Source organism: Neoarius graeffei, chromosome 28, assembly GCF_027579695.1.
Source record: "Neoarius graeffei isolate fNeoGra1 chromosome 28, fNeoGra1.pri, whole genome shotgun sequence".
Classification (NCBI taxonomy): Eukaryota; Metazoa; Chordata; class Actinopteri; order Siluriformes; family Ariidae; genus Neoarius; species Neoarius graeffei.
The window spans coordinates 10106440-10120588 of NC_083596.1; the positions used below are offsets into that span (position 1 = coordinate 10106440).

The window sequence follows — 14149 nt, forward strand, 5'->3', positions numbered from 1 at the left end:
TGATGAAGAAGTAAGGCTGATGAAAATGTCTTTGTCCTCTTCTTGTTGTCTTAAGGGTGTACAAACTTTTGCACTCGTCAGTATGGCACTCGGCGTGGCTTCTTTTTGTTCGGCGGATTTTCAGACAGGATGTAGTCTGTACGCTTTAGCTGCTCTCCAAAAGCAGAAACAGTGTAATGTGTTGGAGGCCATGTTGAGGTGTCAGTGTGTTCCTGTGAATCACTGACAGCCCTGACAATCGGGTTTCCATGGTAACAGACACTAATGTGCTGAAATGAGTGCTAACGAATGCTGTTTTTTTTTTTGGGGGGGGGGGGGGGGGGGGGGGGTTCTGACCTTGTCTTCCAAATACAAGAGTTTTGGGAAGAAAAGGTTTTTTTTTCTCTCTCTCTCTTCTTCTTCTTCTTCTTCTTCAGGGTGCAGCTACTTAGTTATGTTTTGAACCTTACGCCATTTTTTTTGTGTTGCGTTTTTGCTGATGTATGCCATAAAATATTATTTTGTGACATCAGATTTCATTGCAAGTATACAATTACCTCAATTTTCTTCGTTAATATATCTCATCTCATTATCTCTAGCCGCTTTATCCTGTTCTACAGGGTCGCAGGCAAGCTGGAGCCTATCCCAGCTGACGACGGGCGAAAGGCGGGGTACACCCTGGACAAGTCGCCAGGTCATCACAGGGCTGACACATAGACACAGACAACCATTCACACTCACATTCACACCTACGCTCAATTTAGAGTCACCAGTTAACCTAACCTGCATGTCTTTGGACTGTGGGGGAAACCGGAGCACCCGGAGGAAACCCACGCGGACACGGGAACATGCAAACTCCGCACAGAAAGGCCCTCGCCAGCCACGGGGCTCGAACCCGGACCTTCTTGCTGTGAGGCGACAGCGCTAACCACTACACCACCGTGCCGCCTCGTTAATATATTACATAAGAAATAAAACACTGCGGTGTGCAGTTACAGGAAAGTAATCAATGACCAAGTGATCTGTCTTGTTGATTATTTTGCTTTAAACCACAACGCCGTTGAATTCTCGCATCTGATTGGTCAGAAGGTGTTTTATTCCTCTTATACCACAATAATTTGCCAAGTATTTGAATTTGTATTCGCTACTACATAAAATGACAATTTTTTAAAAAAAATCTGTTGATAGTTGCATCTAGTGCTGTGGAAAGTCAGTGAAACCAGTTGTTTTCTCTTGTTACTTGTGATCTAGCAGTTATAAACAGCTGTTCCCTCACAAGCCTCTGTTTGTCTATTTCACGACTTTTTAATATGACAAAAAATGCAGGAAAACACAACATCCTGTCTGCTGAAAACTTTCTCATGGTTATAAACGTACTGTTTTAGTGGACTTGTCTTAAGCATGCTCTTCAAATGCATCATCACTGGTTATGTAAATATCCACTACTATAAATGCGATAGATAGATTTTTTTTTTTTTTACCTGTTTAATATTCACTGGTTCACATCTGGCTACAGCATTTTGGTACATTTCTTTGCTGGTCCTCAAATAACATACAGTGTCTTGCAAAAGTATTCATCCCCCTTGGTGTTTGTCCTGTTTTGTCGCATTACAAGCTGGAATTAAAATGGATTTTTTGGGGGGGTTAGCACCATTTGATTTACACAACATGCCTACAACTTTAAAATGTGCAAATTTTTTTTTTTTTGAAATTGTGACACAAACAATAATTAGGATGGACCCCCCCCCGAAATCTGGAGTGTACATAGGTATTCACCCCCTCTTGTATGAAACCCCTAAATAAGAGCTGGTTCAACCAATTAACTTCATAAGTCACATAATTAGTTGATTAAGATCCACCTGTGTGCAGTCAATGTCACATGATGTCTGTATAAATCAACCTGTTCTGGAAGGACCCTGACTCTGTTACACTACTCAGCAAGCAACATGAGAACCACGGAGCCTCCAAACAGGTCAGAGACAAAGTTGTGAAGAAGAACTATAGATCAGGGTTGGGTTATAAAAAATATCCCCAACTTTGAATATCCCAGGGAGCACCATTAAATCCATTATAGCAAAATGGAAAGAATTTGGCACCACTACAAACTTGACAAGAGAAGGCCGCCCACCAAAACTCACAGACCAGGCAAGGAGGGCATTAATCAGAGATGCAACAAAGACACCAAAGATAACACCGAAGCAGCTGCAAAGATCCACAGCGGAGATGGGAGTATCTGTCCATAGGACCACTTTAAGCCGTACACTCCACAGAATGGGGCTTTATGGAAGAGTGGCCAGAAAACAGCCATTGCTTAAGAAAACACATTTGGAGTTTGCCCAACAGCATGTGGCAGACTTCCCAAACACATGGAAGAAGATTCTCTGGTCAAATGAGACGAAACTTGAACTTTTTGTCCATCATGGGAAATGCCATGTGTGGCGCAAACCCAACACCCTGAGAACAACATCCCTACAGTGAAGCATGGTGGTGGCAGCATCATGCTGTGGGGATGTTTTTCATCTGCAGAGACAGGAAAGCTGGTCAGGACTGAAGGAAAGATGGATGACACTAAATACAGGGCAATTCTAGAGGAAAGCCTGTTTGAGTCGGCCAGAGGTTTCAGACTGGGATGAAGGTTCACATTCCAGCAGGACAATGACCCTAAACATACTGCTAAAGCTACACTGGAGTGGTTTAAAGGGAAACATTTAAATTTCTTGGAATGACCTAGTCAAAACCCAGACCTCAATCCAACTGAGAATCTGTGGCATAACTTGAAGATTGCTGTACACCAACTCAACCCATCAAACTTGAAGGAGTTGGAGCAGTTTTGCCTTGAGAAATGGGCAAAAATCCCAGTGGCTAATAGAAACATATCCCAAGAGACTTGCAGCTGCAATTGCAGCAAAAGGTGGCTAAACAATGTATTGACTTTGGGGGGGGTGAATACCTATGCACACTCCAGATTTCTGTTTTTGCATCTTAATTATTGTTTGTGTCACAAAAAACTAACAACAATTTGCACCTTTTAAAGTTGTAGGCATGTTGCGTAAATCAAATGGTGCTAACCCTCCAAAAATCCATTTTAATTCCAGCTTGTAATGCGACAAAACAGGACAAACACCAAGGGGGGTGAATACTTTTGCAAGACACTGTATGATAGCACAGATTATAGCAGAGATGATGGTAAATACAGTGCTGTTTAAAAGTCTTACATACATTATAGACATTAGCAGATGTTCTTATCCAGGGCAACGTACCAGAAGCGGGGACTTGAACTCATGACCTTCAAAATCAGTAACTCAGAGCCTTGACCGTTGAAATTAACATTAAAATTGTTTAAAATCAAAGAAATGCTGTAAAGCAAAGACAGCTTTAAAACAAATGAAATTAAATGTTTCTACATTTATAAAAATACTATAAAGGGCAGTGAACAATAATAAACTAAATAAAGTTCATATTTAATGTGACAACTTTTTGCTTTAAAAAAAGAACCAATAGTCCCAGGTGGAATTTTTTACTGAATATTTTTGAGACTCTGACGCAGTTCTGCTGGACACTTCGACTGTCACACCGACGTCTAGTCTTGCAGTTAAACCCAGCAGCCTTCATTATGTTTTCTGTCTGGAAAGTGGTCTCTTATGTAATACCGTATGCTGCTTTCTTTACCGACATACAAACATTTTTCTTTTGCATTTAATTTACAACCCCAATTCCAAAAAAGTTGGGACAAAGTACAAATTCTAAATAAAAATGGAATGCAATGATGTGGAAGTTTCAAAATTCCATATTTTATTCAGAATAGAACATAGATGACATATCAAATGTTTAAACTGAGAAAATGTATCATTTAAAGAGCAAAATTAGGTGATTTTAAATTTCATGGCAACAACACATCTCAAAAAAGTTGGGACAAGGCCATGTTTCCCACTGTGAGACATCCCCTTTTCTCTTTACAACAGTCTGTAAACGTCTGGGGACTGGGGAGACAAGTTGCTCAAGTTTAGGGATAGGAATGTTAACCCATTCTTGTCTAATGTAGGATTCTAGTTGCTCAACTGTCTTAGGTCTTTTTTGGCATATCTTCCGTTTTATGATGCGCCAAATGTTTTCTATGGGTGAAAGATCTGGACTGCAGGCTGGCCAGTTCAGTACCCGGACCCTTCTTCTACGCAGCCATGATGCTGTAATTGATGCAGTATGTGGTTTGGCATTGTCATGTTGGAAAATGCAAGGTCTTCCCTGAAAGAGACGTCATCTGGATGGGAGCATATGTTGCTCTAGAACCTGGATATACCTTTCAGCATTGATGGTGTCTTTCCAGATGTGTAAGCTGCCCATGCCACACACACTAATGCAACCCCATACCATCAGAGATGCAGGCTTCTGAACTGAGTGCTGATAACAACTCGGGTCGTCCTTCTCCTCTTTAGTCCGAATGACACGGCGTCCCTGATTTCCATAAAGAACTTCAAATTTTGATTCGTCTGACCACAGAACAGTTTTCCACTTTGCCACAGTCCATTTTAAATGAGCCTTGGCCCAGAGAAGACGTCTGCGCTTCTGGATCATGTTTAGATATGGCTTCTTCTTTGAACTATAGAGTTTTAGCTGGCAACGGCGGATGGCACGGTGAATTGTGTTCACAGATAATGTTCTCTGGAAATATTCCTGAGCCCATTTTGTGATTTCCAATACAGAAGCATGCCTGTATGTGATGCAGTGCCGTCTAAGGGCCCGAAGATCACGGGCACCCAGTATGTTTTTCTGGCCTTGACCCTTACGCACAGAGATTCTTCCAGATTCTCTGAATCTTTTGATTATATTATGCACTGTAGATGATGATGATATGTTCAAACTCTTTGCAATTTTACACTGTCGAACTCCTTTCTGATATTGCTCCACTATTTGTCGGCGCAGAATTAGGGGGATTGGTGATCCTCTTCCCATCTTTACTTCTGAGAGCCGCTGCCACTCCAAGATGCTCTTTTTATACCCAGTCATGTTAATGACCTATTGCCAATTGACCTAATGAGTTGCAATTTGGTCCTCCAGCTGTTCCTTTTTTGTACCTTTAACTTTTCCAGCCTCTTATTGCCCCTGTCCCAACTTTTTTGAGATGTATTGCTGTCATGAAATTTCAAATGAGCCAATATTTGGCATGAAATTTCAAAATGTCTCACTTTCGACATTTGATATGTTGTCTATGTTCTATTGTGAATACAATATCAGTTTTTGAGATTTGTAAATTATTGCATTCTGGTTTTATTTACAATTTGTACTTTGTCCCAACTTTTTTGGAATCGGGGTTGTATTTATTTTGTCGGAAAAGTGATATTTTTGGAAATCTGAGATGTTTTTGTACCGACTTGACAGTGTAGATGTTATAAAAGAAACATTTCTATCAAAATTTGTCCTAAAAATAGGTAGTTTAAGACTTTTACACAGTACTGTATAATTTTCCAAGATCCAGTGTAAAACCGTGTAAAAAAAAAAAAAGGACTTTGTGGAGCAAGATTTTAAACAAAAGTCTGAGAGTGATGGAGAGACAAACTGGTAAGAAGTAACAAGTAGTGAGAATAGACTTTGCTATAAATAAATAAGATCAATGATGTAAGATTTTATATGATAATTTTTCCTGTCGGAGTATGATGTGCTATTTAAATAGTCATGTTGTAATATAATTGGTGTTTCTATAAGACTGGGGATGTGGGTCAGGATTTAATTTTATATGTTTAAGTGACTTTTTGTGTTGTAATAAATGAGAAGGTTAGAATGCTGAGTTACTTCTGGGTTCATGAGAAAGGATACTTTTTTTTTTTTAGTAGGTCCTGGAACAGGATTGGTTGAGACCCACTGATTGCAAACCCTTTTCTTTTCTCTTCTTTTCTTTTTTCTTTTCCACCACAGACTCGATGAGGACTTACGGGAAGCAGCAGAGAATTCAAAGTGAGTATCAGTGTCAAGGATCCTTTAGACTTCAGCTTAAAACTAATCGAACGCTTGCTTGATTTCAGTTACAATGCACCACTTGATTTAAAAAAAAAAAAATGGCCAAATGGTTAGAGAAACAGCTTTGGGACCAAAAGGTTGCTGGTTTGATTCCCTAAACTAGAAGAACTGGCTCAAGTGCCCTTGAGCAAGACACCTAACCCCCAACTGCTCTGACAAGACTGGTCACGTACCTTGTGTCTGATTAGCCAGAGAAAAACTGATATGATTATCAGTTCAGGCAAGAACCCAGCCATGACTAAACTTGATTTTAAAACATTGTTTAACAAATTAATGACAATTTAAACTTTAAATGAATTCTCATCTCATCTCATCATCTCTAGCCGCTTTATCCTGTTCTACAGGGTCGCAGGCAAGCTGGAGCCTATCCCAGCTGACTACGGGCGAAAGGCGGGGTACACCCTGGACAAGTCGCCAGGTCATCACAGGGCTGACACATAGACACAGACAACCATTCACACTCACATTCACACCTACGCTCAATTTAGAGTCACCAGTTAACCTAACCTGCATGTCTTTGGACTGTGGGGGAAACCAGAGCACCCGGAGGAAACCCACGCGGACACGGGGAGAACATGCAAACTCTGCACAGAAAGGCCCTCACCGGCCACGGGGCTCGAACCCGGACCTTCTTGCTGTGAGGCGACAGCGCTAACCACTACACCACCGTGCCGCCCCACAATGACACATTCAACGTTTAAACAATTAATCAGTGATGTTGCTCTTTATCATTATCGCAAACTTTTTTCTTCTTTTTTGAGTGTAAAATTCCGTAAACCTTTCCTTTGCAAAACTGTTCAGTCCATCTTATAGATTCGGCTCTTTCTATGATAAAGGGTTACTACTTTGTGACATGCCAGTCAAAGTTTAAAACTGAAAGGAGAGCTTTAAATATAGGTTATGATTAATAGTTATAGTCCCCTGGTATATACCGTACATCATAAGGAGGCGATATCGATAACTCTCCCACTGCGCTGTGCAGAAGAGCACACTGAAAACCGTGAAAATCTGGCATCACAAGTGTAACCTGAACACTTAATTTTCAGCCTAAAGATTTACAAAAATAGTCATAGTCATGATCTGTTATAGGGAAATAATAATCTAGGAACGCTTCTTAATAGAGAAAGAAAACAATTTCAAATATTACGCAGAATTTTTTAAAAAAAATGTATAAATTGGCTCCAACCGTTTTAACAAAATTTCATGTAGATTTTACAGAGGAAAAACTATTGCAGCCGGAGTCATGATAACACAGTAAAATGTACCTTGTAAGGTTATTTAACCTGAGAAATAAAAAAAACAACAACTTTATTCATAAAATATTTATGAATTGAAATGATAGGAGTCACTGGTGCATAATGCGTGTAACATGGTTGTAATTTTGTTGGACAGACTATGACTTTCACCTGCCTTGCCGCCGACATGCATCCCATTTTGTATAAAGTTTTTATTTATTGAATTTGCAAAAAATAAAAATGCCCCGTTTCTCAAAATCCAGTGAATGTGGATAGAATAAAACGGTTGTTCCACTCAATCTCATCGTACATGGCTTATAGCCAACTCGGTGCTACGTGCCTCGTTGGCTATCAGCTCATGTACGACTCGATTTCGTAGAATAACTGTTAAATATTTAGCTAGTCATTTATTTAGCATCACTAGCTCCATATTTTCCATGCAAAGGTTTTTTATGAAGGTTTTACAAATTTTAGCTGTATATGCCCCTTCTGTTTTTTTTTTTTTTGTTGCTTTTTAGTCTAAAACCAAACCAAATGCCAGATGAACCATTTCACTCTGATTCAGATTCATTAAAATTACTATCAGGTGTGAAAACATCCTGAGATCCCTGGAATCTGGACTCAAAAGTACACTTTGGACGAGATTTCTTTTTAATGGACAACTTGTGACTTATAACAACCTACAACAAGAGCGCTCTGAGAGCACAATATCCCCCACTGGCAACTCGGCCATAAGTCTGGTAAAATGCGACTGAATTGAACAAAATTATAATATGTGTATTACTGACATATAACAAAGAATCCTGCCAAGTTTCGTGAAATTCCTCCAAAAATTGTGAGACGAGTTGATTTCAAAAGGTGAGTACCCTCCACTCACTCCACTCACTCCATGGACGGACGGACGGACGGACGGACAGACAGTGAGTCCAGATGTTGGAGGGATGTTTTCACACCTGATAGTAATTTTAATGAGTCTGAATCAGAGTGAAATGGTTCATTTAGTACTGACTGACTCCTCCTTTGGGCCTTTCGGCTACCGGGGGATTAAAAATGGATGATTTTATTAATTTTTGAATAATGATTTTTTTGTACATTTGTGAAGCAATCATTAATAAAACAAAAAGAAAGAAAAGAAGAAGTAACTCCTATTAAAAATTCCTCCGATGTAGAATCAACAGCTTCCTCCTGGGACCCGATGTGCCACAACCTACGTGAGTGTTTGTTTTATTCAAGACCAATCTTTTCTCTTTCCACTACGCTTGCACATGTCTATTTCTATTTCACTTTTATTTTTTTGCAGAGCTCAACCCAGTGCAAGCAGCTCCTAAACCAAGGAAGCAATGAAGGAATGCATGGCCAGTGTGTGTAAAATAAATAAGAGATAATGTGAATATTTTGAAAGCTGGATTCTACACACTTAGTAGGATTCTACACACTCAATACCCACTGCCCAAACACACTTCCTCACACACATCAGCTCATTAGGTGACCAGTTCCAGCCAAGTATCATCTCTCAGACGGGCGACAGAGTACAGAAATCACATGGATCTTTACATCTTCTCTCAATATGCCTTCTTTTTCTTTTCTTTAAGATATGCATGAGAAGCAATAATATCATGTTGGACATCTGACTGCATACATACACGACACAATCATATCGCCTTCATAGAATAAGAACAACACCTCAAAGTATCTTCACTTCACTACTTTGGAATTATTATTATTATTATTGCATAAATGCTTAACTAGTCCTTTTACCTCTTTGTAGAAATTGATGCTATGAGCTGCAACAAAGATCATGATGAATACCATGAGGTTACACATCAGCACTTGTTAAACCTCACCAGCAAACTTTGATTTCGAACCTCAGGGGTGGACAAATCTATACACTTGTTAATTTGCAGACCAGACACCAGACAAGTGAGTTCTAGTGACCTGCCCAGTTTTATGTTTTCAGGAACGTTGATCCAGAAATTAATGGCTAGCCTAGCGAAAAAAAACAACAACAAACCACATGTCAAGCTAGTTAAGCTAGATAAATGGAGTAATACAGAATGAGACCGTCAATGACGGTGTATCTCACTCCGGCCCTGTCTAGTCCAGAAGGAACGATCTAAAGTGGGCCACCTTGCGCAATAAATGTTGCAAGCTATATACACTACATACAAGTTATATATAGAAGCAATATCCACCCTAGGAATACCGACCTATTTGCCAGAAAGAATCCAAAACGGTGAGGAATTGACGGAGACGAAGCGATTTTTGTTGAACTGCTCATTAAGGCTTAATTCGTCCATAACTTCATTAATAATTGTAATTAAGCAAATCTGGGTAGAAGTTATATGCACCTTAGGTACCCCTACCTTCATGCTAGAAAGAATCAAAATCGGTGAAGAATTGAGAGAAGAAGTGATTTGTGTGGGAACTGCTCGTTAGGGCTTAATTACTCCATATCTTCATTATTAATTGCAGTTATGCAAATTTGTGTAGACGCTACGTATATGCACCCCAGGCAGACCTACCTTCCTGCTGAAAAGAATAAAAATCAGTGAAGAATTGAGAGAGAAGAAGTGATTTTTGTGAAATGTAGATGATGCCAGATGGGCAACACATGATGGCATAAACTCATCACCTGTCATCTGGATGAGCTAATAAGGGCAGAAACGTATCCTGGTGAACTACATGAATGCTTACACTTTGCAATGCAAGTTCAAGCTGCATTATGAACGTTACGGCAAGGGGGCGCTCTAGTCAGGTAATAGTAGCTGCTAGCTTCTAACTGTTAACTGTCATGGCAGAGCAGCAGTTTCTGGTCTGATTGAACAGTAAGTTGAAAAGGCGTGACAAAGAAACCGTCACGAGAAAATGGAACCGACTTCGGGTAAAAGATGAAAATCTAGCTGAAATCTTGCTACAGCTAGCTATAGCTATTCTGGTAATGTTCGTAATTCAGTAACTGTTCCCTGAAACATTTTAAATACCCTCTCTGTCACTTTCTTGAGTACTGAGCTTTATAACCATCACAGTAACACAAGAACACACAATAAATGTAGTGTGTGTGTATAGATATAAACAGGAATGTGTGTGCATTAGTAAAGATTTAGACAGATGTTGTCATTTGCGTTCGTGTTGATATGTAATATTGTATTTTGTCCCTAAAAGGGAAACGAATGAGTGTGTGATTATTACCGTCTTTGATGTAAGAATGTTTTCAGTGTTGTCTTTTGGCCATCGATTAAAAACTCAGTAAGTCATTGGAAAAGGTTTCAGCTTTGCGATGTCCTTGCGGTTAGTGCGTTTTCTTTCTTGATATGCTTAGGCTCTGCGATGCACTTTATTTTATTTGGTTGTGACGGTGTTTCTGATTCTGAAAAAAATATCTTATCCGTGTATGCTAATTAATCCCCATAGTAAAATCCGTTGTACCTTCAGCTAGCCTGTGTGACGGCTGATGTGTGTGGTGCAGCAGGTTGGTGGGATTCAGACTGAGCAGCTTGCACTCAAGTTTAAACGCACACACACACACATACCCCAAACGAAAACTTTTCTTTAGCTAAAATCAATAAGGAATGTTTTTTTTTCTTTTACTGATTGTTCAATCTGCTTCTCTGAAGAGGAACTATGATTAAAAAAAAAGGGAATAAACTGGATATGAAATCTGCTTGTACTGATTTGTCCACTCCTGTAACCTTATCTTATTCCTGTAGGGTTTAATCTTAAAAAAAAAACAAAAAACAGCCAAAACTCAAGAGTTTTGAAAACCTCAGTGTCTGTGTGTGTTCAGTTGCAGTGTTCGCCCCGTGGAATATATACAACAATCAGAGTAGCTGAGTAAATCCAGACAGCATGCAGATTCAGATTCCTCTCATGTCTATCGATGTCACTCCACTGTATGAACACCTTGTTGTACTGTACCTGAGTGTGAAAGTGTGTGAGTTGTTTGTAGGCGTGATCATGTTTCAGTTGTGTGTTTTGTGTGCCATTAGGGCTCTCAGGTTGCTGTAAACAGGAAATGACCTCATCGGTGGATGAAAGACAATACAACTGTCAAGCACAAAATCCACAACTTTGTGGTGTGTCGCTGCACTGCATGTCTCAGAGTTGCTAATATATTAAAAATGTCATCATTTGGAATGAATGAATGAAATTTATATATATATATAATATATACACAGGGTGTTTCAAAAAATTTGATATTATTTGAGATGTAAATATCCCCAAAACTACATAGTCTCGGCAAATGAAACTGAACAGGCTTAAAGGTGATAGGCAACGGCTGGAGGTGAAACGTAGAATATCAACTTTATTGTCTAAAAGAACGACCCAAAAAGCGAATTCAATCTTCCGAGTGTCTAATTTGCACCCTAAAATTGAATAAAACGGTTAAAATATACTGTTTTGCCCAATTTCCAAAGGTTTGTTTACATCTCACTTATGCGCACTTTCACCGCCAGGGGCCCGTCGTCGTGACGTCATTTAAGCCAAACAGACTGGGAGCAGTTTGGTGTTTACTTGCAAACCGAGCATACGTGTACAGACTTTGGTCGTGAGAGGTTGTGTAAAATGTCTGAAAGCGATAGCGATTTTGAAGTAGGAACTCTCCAAATTAAATATCGAGAGGTGAAACCGTATATGTATGAACCTATGGCCGTTGCGAAGCAATCGGTGAATGTGACTCACTGGTTTGACCGTGCGGCCTCAGAATCGGACAGAGACTTGGCTGACTCTGATCGCGGTGACCCCAGACCTCAACAAGACCCGCACCCAAACGATTTATCCTGGTAGTTATGATAAATTCTTACTTTCGTCATAATACTAAATAAGAGCCCTTTTGAAGAATAATTAAACCGCCCTCCCTAGTGGATATCGGTAACGATTACTTGACAATGCGCTGGTAGGCCACATTAGCCTGCCATTCGCGGCATTATACTATTTATAGCCGACTCTAAGCGAGGAAATATCCCTTTGTCTCATTTCCACAATGATTGTACAGGATCCCTCAGGATTCTTGACTTGTCAATTGCAAGCAAAAGTAAAAATGTTTACCTCCAAGCTTCTCCTTTTTGCTTGAGCGTTGCTGCTCCATTTCTTCTTTGACTGCTTGATTTTGTTTCACGCGCACAATCCACTCTCTCCGCCTCGTCTCCTCTTCCGGAAAAAAACCACAATTCTCTGGCTTCACGCACACAACCCTCTCGCTCCTCCTCTTCTCCTTTTTTGGAAAAAGCCAATCCTTTCGCTCCGCCTCTTCTCCTCTTCTGGAAAAAGCCAATCCACTCTCTCCGCTTCTTCTCCTCTTCCGGAAAAAGCCAATCCACTCTCTCTGCTTCTTCTCCTCTCTCGGTAAAAGGTAAAAACTTCTTCCTGAACCGGTCCCATTGTTACAGTTCACTGCACAACAATAAGGCATGGGGGTTTTTCTTTGGAAATTCCTGAACGCACGTCTGCACTCAAGCCGAACGGCAATGTAAGTAAACGGAAGTGGACTCAACTCAAGCGGTTTGTTTGGCTTAAATGATGTCACGCGCTGAGTGGTCACAAAAATAGCCGAACAGAAACTCACCGCGATCCGCACTAACTCATTTTAATTATTACTTATTAACAATACTTCTTGGGACCAGAAGAAAATTACAGAGTGTTTTTTAACATATAAAGTTTCAAATGTGCATAAAATTAAAACCATTGCCTATGAGCTTTAATGTTGAGCAATATAAGATTTATTCCTCAAAATTTGAATGCGAAATTCAAAGGTATGTGGATTCCATGAACGATTTCACAAATTTTCAATATGCGCGCCTAACCCAGCCTTCCTCTTTGAACTTTTTGTGCCATGTCCATATCTGCATTGCAGTTGGTGCATTTTTCAAGAATTCTCTTATAAATACACGCTGTATAGTCTTGTTTGACTCTAACACACAAAACGCCTTTTCTTTTCCAGTGAAAGGCATTTCTATACCTAAAAAGATAAAAACAAAACAAATGAAAGATAACATATTGACCTGTTAAAAATTTGAGGTCAATTGAACAAGAATTGGCAAAGTTATTAGATTGTGAAATGATATAAAATTTTTTGAAACACCCTGTATGTGTGTGTGTGTGTGTGTGTATATATATATATATATATATATATATATATATATATAATGAGGATTGACCCAGAGGCCTTGTAAAATAATGCAGAACACATCAATAAATTCATCTCTGATCACAGTATAAAGTGTTTTTTTTTATTTTGTTTTGTAATATTTTTCAAATGTATTCTGATTGTCTTATAAGACAATCATTCAAAGTTTGCACTCCTTATGGTTTTTAAAAGGAAAAAACAAACAAATTAAATGTGTAAATAAAATAAAATTAAATGTGGGGTTAACTTGCAACAAGTCCATGATCCAAAACATTAGGTAATAAATAAATAATTAAGTAAGCCAACAAACAAATCCATACTTCTCTTTGTACTACCAATAAAAAAAACATTTATTTCATAAACCATAAGTCATTTAAACAAATATTTGTTGGTTTAAATGACTGTTTTTATTCTGGTTTATGAAATAAATGTATTTCTTCTTTTATTAGCAGTAGTAGTAGTACAAGGAGTATGTCTCATCTCTCATCTCATTATCTCTAGCCGCTTTATCCTGTTCTACAGGGTCGCAGGCAAGCCGGAGCCTATCCCAGCAGACTACGGGCGAAAGGCGGGGTACACCCTGGACAAGTCGCCAGGTCATCACAGGGCTGACACATAGACACAGACAACCATTCACACTCACATTCACACCTACGGTCAATTTAGAGTCACCAGTTAACCTAACCTGCATGTCTTTGGACTGTGGGGGAAACCGGAGCACCCGGAGGAAACCCACGCGGACACGGGGAGAACATGCAAACTCCGCACAGAAAGGCCCTCGCCGGCCACGGGGCTCGAA

At 39.5% G+C, this 14149-nt stretch overlaps 1 protein-coding gene across 6 annotated transcripts in view; it reads left to right on the plus strand.

Moving 5' to 3' along the window:
* Nucleotides 1-13349, plus strand: part of prune2 (prune homolog 2 with BCH domain) — a 32939-nt gene extending 19590 nt beyond the window's left edge. For 4 of the 6 annotated variants that reach the window (XM_060913274.1, XM_060913272.1, XM_060913276.1 and 1 more), the window contains 3 exons: nucleotides 5890-5928; nucleotides 8396-8437; nucleotides 8527-13349. In XM_060913274.1, the coding sequence (XP_060769257.1) occupies nucleotides 5890-5928; nucleotides 8396-8437; nucleotides 8527-8554 (109 nt within the window). In that variant the 3' untranslated portion in view covers nucleotides 8555-13349. The remainder of the gene's footprint in view (nucleotides 1-5889; nucleotides 5929-8395; nucleotides 8438-8526) is intronic. The other 2 variants (XM_060913273.1, XM_060913275.1) reach the window with 2 other exon arrangements.
* The last annotated feature ends 800 nt before the right edge of the window (nucleotides 13350-14149 follow it).